Source organism: Limulus polyphemus, unplaced genomic scaffold (assembly GCF_000517525.1).
Source record: "Limulus polyphemus unplaced genomic scaffold, Limulus_polyphemus-2.1.2 Scaffold2420, whole genome shotgun sequence".
Lineage (NCBI taxonomy): Eukaryota > Metazoa > Arthropoda > Merostomata > Xiphosura > Limulidae > Limulus > Limulus polyphemus.
This window is the reverse complement of record NW_013668030.1, coordinates 74,912-84,212: the sequence shown is the minus strand read 5'-3', so window position 1 is coordinate 84,212 and position 9,301 is coordinate 74,912. Positions and strand designations below refer to the sequence as shown.

General features: G+C 31.2%; 1 protein-coding gene across 3 annotated transcripts in view; it reads right to left on the bottom strand.

The window, feature by feature from the left end:
* LOC106466910 (next to BRCA1 gene 1 protein-like) overlaps window positions 1–9,301 on the bottom strand; it is a 40,245-nt gene that overhangs the window by 19,705 nt on the left and 11,239 nt on the right. For 2 of the 3 annotated variants that reach the window (XM_013927216.2, XM_013927218.2), the window contains exons 4-10: window positions 8,750–8,791; window positions 7,619–7,837; window positions 6,563–6,634; window positions 5,176–5,317; window positions 2,350–2,422; window positions 1,423–1,653; window positions 433–492 (exon numbers count right to left, since the gene is read on the bottom strand). In XM_013927216.2, the coding sequence (XP_013782670.1) occupies window positions 433–492; window positions 1,423–1,653; window positions 2,350–2,422; window positions 5,176–5,317; window positions 6,563–6,634; window positions 7,619–7,837; window positions 8,750–8,791 (839 nt within the window). The remainder of the gene's footprint in view (window positions 1–432; window positions 493–1,422; window positions 1,654–2,349; window positions 2,423–5,175; window positions 5,318–6,562; window positions 6,635–7,618; window positions 7,838–8,749; window positions 8,792–9,301) is intronic. The other variant, XM_022394987.1, reaches the window with a different exon arrangement.

Here is a 9,301-nt window from a genome sequence, read left to right as displayed (position 1 = left end):
AACCCACCACGGACATCACATCACAAAAACTTGAAAACCCACCACGGACATCACATCACAAAAACTTGAAAACCCACCACGAACATTAAATCACAATTTTGAATTAGCCCAAATATGTTGATCAATAATGGCTGACTGCATAGTGTCTCCAACTAATTTATAGAATTTGAAACAGAAACATGAGAGCAAATTAAACAAGGTAAGGGGTTTAGTATTTAAGAAGTAATTATATATGATTAGAATCTAGATTTTAAAGTTTTGAAAACATATAGGAGAACAATTAATACCATTATAAAATATTTATATTAACATGCAACTCTTATGATAAAAATAACATTCAAATTGAATCAAATGAACATGATGTGGAAATTAGCATCAATAAAATTCCAAGAACATTCAAATGTTCTTTTCAATAAACAATTAAATACTTGCCTGTATTTTTCCAGCTTCTTCATCATTTTAGAAACCTTTTTTTCTCTTTTGCTATGACCACTGTATAAGTAAAATTTTTTTCTGTCATACAGGTAATATAAGGCAAATCCACAGCTATATCTTGCATAAATTACTTAACTGTAGGTAAGTAAGAAACCTAAATATCCCTTCTTTTTTTTTTTCTCATCAAAGCACTGTTTCACAAACAATTTACAAAACTTTATGTGTCACTTACTTGATGAAAATGATTTCTTGTGCATTTCTGTGAATCTTTGAGCCAATCAAAATGCGACATTAAGATTGTATTTCTGACCAGGAAGTTACAAAAATCATTAAACGGCAAGTAACTCCGCTCTGATTTTTACCACATACATGTTTAAGCTTTCAGATAGAAAAACATTATTCTCACAATTATCTTATAATCTATAAAGGCTTATACACAATAAAAAAAAAGGAACTTACAACACTAGCAAGTAAACTAATGATCATAAAGTTCAGTTGTGAATTCTTTGTTTCAGTTAGGATTTATTTACTATATATACATATATATACGTGTGAATAAATAGGTAATATAAGACAAATATATATATAAATGAATAATTGTTTGTAATTAAGCACAAAGCTTAAACAATGGCCTATCTGTGCTCTGCCCACCATGGGTATCGAAACCCGGATTCTAGCGTTGTAAATCCGCAGACATACAGCTGTGCTACTGGGGGGGGCATATACAAATAAATAGGTAATATAAGGCATATATATATATATACACACACACGAAAAAAAAAGCCCCTACAATGCTCTATTCTTTGTTTTAAGGTATATTTAGTTATACATAATTAGTTATAATTTTATATCATACAGAGATGTTGACCTCAGCCTCATACAGAGATGTTGCCCACAGTCAGCTATTCTTACCCATATAATGGAACAGTGTGATATGTATGCTTTACCACCACCTACTGTTTGACCAAGGAGAAACATTCTACTCACCCTCCTCTAGCAACAGATTCAAGGTTTCTGTGAAGATTGTATCGATCAGAATTATTTACACTGGATACAAGGTTAATCAACTGTTGTTTCGTACGAAAATATTTCTTGTTCCTATCCTGAGGAAGCTGAAGAAATTCCCAAGGCTTCTTGATATTCAGAAACACGTGATCTTCATCATGAATATTTGGAAGTGATTCACATTTTTCACACAGATCGTAATTTGGACAGTTCCTGGAAATGTGAAAAGCACAAATTAGATTTGTTCCATACTTATATAATTATATGAACTAGACAAACTTATCAAGTAAGAAATCAATATGACAGCTAAAACATTTTAATCAAAAACATGTATTGCAAGAACTCAACATATTGAAGTTTGACTGATTAGCTTTCTGTTATAAAATTCTGGTCTCAGTTGATAAGTAGTTTTAAAATCTTTGTTGGTAGTCACAGGAAACATTGTACTTGGACTCTGCTGTGGATGCTGTACTTAAATAAAGATCTCTTCCCTTTGGTTGGTCCAACTTAATGAGATCTTTGAACTAGTCCAGAATTAATGGACATCTATTTCACATTCTTCTGTTGTGTTGCTCATAAATTCTGATTGGATTATAAATGATTTCAACATCACTATGTTAAAAGTGAATGTGATTTTTCCAAGAAAAAACAGTTCAGTATTTTTTGGCTCTGTTAGATCAATCTAGCATTATTGATGCCAATGACAAAAATAGCTATAACGTTAAAATTATGTTTTAATGTTGCTACTAAACAAGTTATATTCTGTGCTCTGTACACAAAACTAATCAGCAGTTATTAAAATATGTGCTTGTTGGTCACACTATCAACTTTGAGTTATGATTGTAACTACTTCTTGATGAAAAAAAGGAAATACCAGACGAATGGTTGGAATTACAGAACAGTACATACCAGCACTTGAACCTTATTCCTTGGACCACTTTTTTACAACTATCACAGATGATTCCGACATGGACAGGGGAATCTATACATATAAAAACAATTGAAATGCAATAGTAATCAAAGATAAAGAAACACTTTTTTTGTCACAATATTTTTGTAAAAATATCTTTATCACCAATTATCAACACTTGGCCTGCAGGTCATTGGTGGTTCAAGGAAAGGTTAAATAAGTAAGGAAAGGAAGTGAAAGTATAGTGTATAGATCCCACTGTGGTCTGCCGAGATAAAAAAAAATAAAAAATTCAGGTGGCCTGCAAACAAGAGAGTTTGAGAACCACTGATCGATATAACATATATTAAGTTTTTCTTCATTACCCATTCAAGCCATCTCCAAGCATTACTGATCTATATGATTACCATTTCTGGTTACAAAATGTTCTGAGTTTAATACTTCTACTGTAAAACCTCTTTTGAAGTACTGTAAATACTCTACCAGCTATTTTTGTTTTTCAGCTTTTTTAAGAAAACAGTTTTTGATTTTAAGTGTTATATTATCTAATGCTTGCTGATACAGTTATATACGTAGGTTCAAGAAGTCTTGATACAAAATGATATAAACCCTATAACCTGAGTGCTTTCGAAAGGTGGACCTTTCTTCTTCAGGGGCAAACATTCCCAGTTTGCCCCTGAAATAAGAAAAAAGTAGACCTTGTAAAAGTGCTTGGGGTATAGGTTTTTTATCATTTTGATACAATTATATGGACTTACAATGCTAGAGCTAATCTATAATCCAAAAATGACTAAACAATTCATTGATCACAGCATTGGCAAAAGTATTAGCCTAAAACATTTTACATCACATCATAAATATATTATTACAGTACAATTTTTACAATACTTGATAAATTGTTAATGTACAAAACAACTTTATAAACCATGAGGAGGTTGGGGGCATGTACATGCACAGGTGTCTTTATTACAGGTAGAAAATTCTCAAAAAAAATTCTACCTGCTGAACAGGTTCATTGATTTTTTTTAAATTTCCTTTCATGATATCTCAAAATTAAAGGAAATAAATAAAATTTATAAAATATTTTTGGAATTCTATAAGTAGACTTTCCAGATGAATCTGACTTGTTTGCTGATTTCTAAAAGATAAAAGTTATCATGATACTATAAACAGTTCCAGACTACTGCCATGATACTCCATATCACTACTCAACACAAGTAATTTAAGGTTTATAATAAAATTAATTTTTTCAGCATTTTATGCAAGACAAATTTATGGTAAAGTTTCATTCCATACAAAACATAGAAAATTGTATTTTTAGCAAGAAACCACTTGTTCTATCATAAAGTGAGTAAATTTCAGAGTTCTGTTGAAGCTTTCTTTTACAATTTGCACAACAGTAGTTTACAGAAAATAAACTAATCATGAAAGGACAGTATAAACATATAACCAACTCTAAACTACTAGTTAATCACCTTGAGTGATTAAGATTCAATCAAACGTTATGTTTAACAATGAAGGGTATAAATTAGAATCTCTCTCTTTAGGTCTTTACCATTTGCCAAATACTATGTCTTGACGACATGCAGCCAAATTAAGCTTTGAGGCAAACATAAATACTGTGGAGAAAAATAATTTATATTTCAAAAATACTTTAAAGTCTTCAATGAGTTGAATTTTTTTTTCACACTATTAACCCCTTTTTTTTTTTATCAGGGGACAAAATATATAGAATAGGAATTTTGGCCGAATCTTTGCAAATGTAAATACTTCATTTTTATTATACTTTTACATTTTCCCTTTCTAATGGCACTAGTTATAAAACTATTTTATTGTTTCAAACTACAAATTTTATATCCCAAATATTATTTGATGTTACATCATTACAGTACCAGTCATAATTAAAAGCTTGTTTCTATTTCTGATAAATTTTTTTGCCATTAAAATTTTCAACTTTTCAAAAAATTGGTAAAATCTGGTCAATATCTGTATAAAAGACACCTATGACTATGGTGTTTTTCAGAAAATAAATAATTGAAAAAATAATAATATTCTTTATTTCAAAGGTGCTTAAAACCATAGAGCTACCAATCATTGTGGAAATACTGAATTAGATACTTGGATATTGTATTTGGATAATGTCTGATGACTGGCTTCTATTTTGAAGCTATTAAAATTACAAGTAATCTATAAACTGAATATGCCAAGAAAAACCAGAAATCAGAATAGCTCCCAAAAGATTTGCAGATTTTTAATTAAAGAGTAGTCTGTTAAAGCTTATGCTTATGCTTGGTCAACACTATTATACATCATAAAATTTTAGATAAACTTTTCTGGCAATTCAGATTTTGTCCTTTTAAATTACAATGATGGAAAAATTAACACAATATATGAATTATTTTTGCTATATTAAGAGGACATTAGAGATCTTGAACAAGATGTTACAAAACTTCGCGTTTCATTCAACAGCATCATGTTAGACATCAAACATTCCCTTATAACAATCCATATCAATACAAGATTTGGTAACGCTTTACATCCTGTCAATGGCATAAAAATGCACCTTTGGCTAAAAATACAGATCTGAAACTGTTTGGATATTCAGTTTCTAGATGCACGTAAGCACATCACTAATATGAACTACAGCAGCAGGTAATGCAATATTTAAAGACAAATTTCTAATTTTTCACCTTGAGGTCCCATAAGGTGGAGTGAACTATAGATCGCATTACTTTTTTACATCAATGCAAGACCTCTATAGCTAACTCAAAGGCAGCACAAAAAAGAAAAAAGCCAGTGTAAAATGCTACATCTCTCAAACTTACCTTTATGCTTGGTATCACTTTCACAAGATTTGTTTGACTCTTTCTGGCATTCAGGCTGCGTCATGAGCCTGACACCTGCCAGTGACTTTGTCACTTTTCTGACAACCTGCTTGGTGATTTTTGAGGTCAGCTCTTCTTGAAACTAAAAAATATAAATAATTTCCTCTTCAATGTTTTTTGCGCGTGTTACTAATATGAAAAGATGATACTTAAGGGTTTTCGAAACTTTTGAAGAGAGTAACGGAAACAAGTTTTGGACTGTTTAATGTATTCAAAATTTCTAATGAAATTTTCACTTTCTGAATAAATAACTAAAATTTTCTCACATATAAAGACTGAAAAATAAATCTTTTTAGAAGTTCAATTTTTGCTTCAAGTGGTTTTAACATAATTACATTCACAATACTGTTATACTATTTTTTTTTTATTAAAGCCTGAAATTTTAGCCTTGGATTACTTAATTTAAACACTATTCCTTTACACACTTGTGATGTAGCTAACAGTTTTTTAATGTCTGTGATGATTAATATCATTAAACATCATATGTGATATTTTTAACACTTAGTGTCAAAAGATTCTGTACACAAAAACTTCCTTACTTTCATTACTTGGTATACACAACACATGGTCATTTCACACAGCACCACGATACACAAAACGGTCACTTCACACATCCTATATGTAAACAACACATGGTCAGTTCACACACCTACATGGTACACAACACATGGACATTTCACACAGCACCACGATACACAAAACGGTCACTTTACACATCCTATATGTAAACAGCACATGGTCAGTTCACACCCCTAGATGGTACATAACACATGGTCACTTCCCATATGGTAAACAGCAGATGGTCATTTCACACACCTACATGGTACACAGCACCACGGTACACAAAACGGTCACTTCACACATCCTATATGTAAACAACACATGGTCAGTTCACACACCTAGATGGTACACAACACATGGTCACTTCCCATATGGTAAACAGCAGATGGTCAGTTCACACAGCTACATGCAACACAACACATGGTCACTTCACATGTCCAACATGGTAAACAGCAGATGGTCAGTTCACACAGCTACATGCAACACAACACATGGTCACTTCACATGTCCAACATGGTAAACAGCAGATGGTCAGTTCACACAGCTACAAGGAACACAACACATGGTCACTTCACATGTCCAACATGGTAAACAGCAGATGGTCAGTTCACACAGCTACATGGAACAACACATGGTCACTTCACATGTCCAACATGGTAAACAGCAGATGGTCAGTTCACATATATTTTCAATAACAAACATTCATTATACAATGTACTCAGGCTTACTTCAACATTAATGTACATGAAAACATTAACATACCTACCTGATTCATGTATGACACAAACCATGGTGGAGGTTCAGAGCTTGTATCTAGTTTTCCAGGTGTCTGTTCCTCCTTCAAATGCATAATGCAATGTTAATCATTTGCTTTAATTCTCTTTCATGTATATAAAATATCTTTTTTTTTAATAAAGAATAATGGATCAGAAAAGACTCAAATAAAAAACAAATGTTTCAAAGTTTTAGAATAACTACAAATGAAATTCACATACCTTACAAAACAACTGAGATAGAAAACATTCTTTGCTGGTTTTTAATTTTTTATTAACATCTCAATCATAACACAATTTTCTTTCACTTATTCACACTTTTTTCATTAGCTATCTGTCGTAAGCTGGATTATCAGTTGGTGTTTTGAATCAATGATACTTTTATGTCATCAGCATGCATCCTCTGCAGCCAATTTTATCATGTCTGGGGTTTTACCAAGTACCACTAATTTCAACTGTTAATTATATATAATTCTGCAGTTTTACCAAGTATCACTAATTTCAAGTGTTAATTATGTATATACATAATTAACACTTGAAATTAGTGATACTTGGTAACACGGCAGAATTATACATAATTAACACTTGAAATTAGTGACACTTGGTAAAACCGCAGAATTATACATAATTAACACTTGAAATTAGTGATACTTGGTAAAACCGCAGAATTATACATAATTAACACTTGAAATTAGTGGTACTTGGTAAAACCGCAGAATTAATTCTGCGGTGTTACCAAGTACCACTAATTTCAAGTGTTAATTATGTATAATTCTGCGGTTTTACCAAGTATCACTAATTTCAAGTGTTAGTTATGTATAATTCTGCGGTGTTACCAAGTACCACTAATTTCAAGTGTTAATTATGTATAATTCTGCGGTTTTACCAAGTATCACTAATTTCAAGTGTTAATTATGTATAATTCTGCGGTGTTACCAAGTATCCCTGATTTCAAGTGTTAATTATGTATTGCAACAAATGATATTGAAATAATCATATATATATATATATATTTATTTATTTAAAGGTAAAAGAATAACAGAATTTACCTTTTCAGTAATAGGAACACTCACACTGTCATCAGTTGTTTTCCCCAACATAACAGGATTGTCTTTTTCATTTAAAAATACAAACTCTTCAGCTTCAGTTTCTTGATACACCTGTGGTGGTGAAACTTTCAACCAGGAAGAATTAATCTGAGTGTTACATCTCTGAGGGTAATTAGCTTTTACATAAAGCTGTAGCTTATTTCCAGTTACAGAGGAAACCTAGGGACAAAAATATAGCCACCTTTAGTCCTATGTTGTCTGCAAGACTCAACTAAAACTCCTTCAAGTAGTTAAACAAAAAAAGATTACAATCAAAAACATAAACAAGCTTATTTATTCAGAAAAGCCTTAAAAGTCCACTAACATTTCTAAGGAATAGAAATAAAGCTTAAAATTGAGTCAAAAGACAGTAATGAAATTTCAGATTAAAATCAGTTCTTTTATTGGTGACATGCAGTACAATAAAACATTGCTTCAAACAACCAGAAACAGCTGATAAAGCTGAGTGTTTCTAGGTTATTATAAGTGGTTATTCATTTAGAATCTTTTATTCAGCTCTGTAACACTTACTGAAGTTCTTTGAAATCAGTTTTAGCCACAAGAACAGCAAATGTTTGAGAAGTTATAATCAAATATAACTGACAGAAGGGAATATCCTGATTTTAATAGTTAACATGAATTTTAGTAATTAAAAGTACTGGTAGAATTTATGGTTTTTCTTTTCAGAATAGTCTTTTGTTTCTAGATTTACAAACTAACAAAAATTATAAAATAAATGTATAAACCTTAAATGTTAGATAGAATGCACCAAGTCTGACAAGAGAAACAAAATCATTGAGTAATTGAAAAAAAGTAATAGCTTTCCTCACTGAAGCTATATTTAGTAGAACAATTTCAGAGTTATAAAACTGCAGTGGAAACAAACTTAAGATATGAGGTAAATAAATAAATACTTGAAAAAGTACATAAATATTAAATATATTTCACAATTCATGGTATAATTAAGAACAATGAGGTAAATGATAAAATATATCCTTTACGTTACTAAAACCTAAAGATAACCCATATGTAACAACCTTATAAAACCATAACTCGTTACATGTTGCTACAAGCCAAAATATCTATACTTACTCTCAGTGCTTCATGGAACTCAAGGTCACTGTCAATCATTACCTGGATGTATAGATGCAAGAAATTTGTTAGTAAGGAGCTCACATAAATAAAACAAACACAATAATTATTGAAATGTTTTACAATACACTAAAAAATATCTTATTAACATTGAATTAGAAAAACCTACAAGACAACAAACATTATCAAAAGCTCTACATCCACTCCCTTTGTTAACTATTACACAACAAACATTACCACAAGCTCCACATCTACTCCCTATGTTAACTATTACACAACAAACATTACCACAAGCTCCACATCTACTCCCTATGTTAACTATTACACAACAAACATTACCACAAGCTCCACATCTACTCCCTATGTTAACTATTACACAACAAACATTACCACAGGCTACACATCTATTCCCTGTGTTAACTATTACACAACAAACATTACCACAAGCTCCACATCTACTCCCTATGTTAACTATTACACAACAAACATTACCACAGGCTACACATCTACTCCCTATGTTAACTATTACACAACAAACATTACCACAAGCTC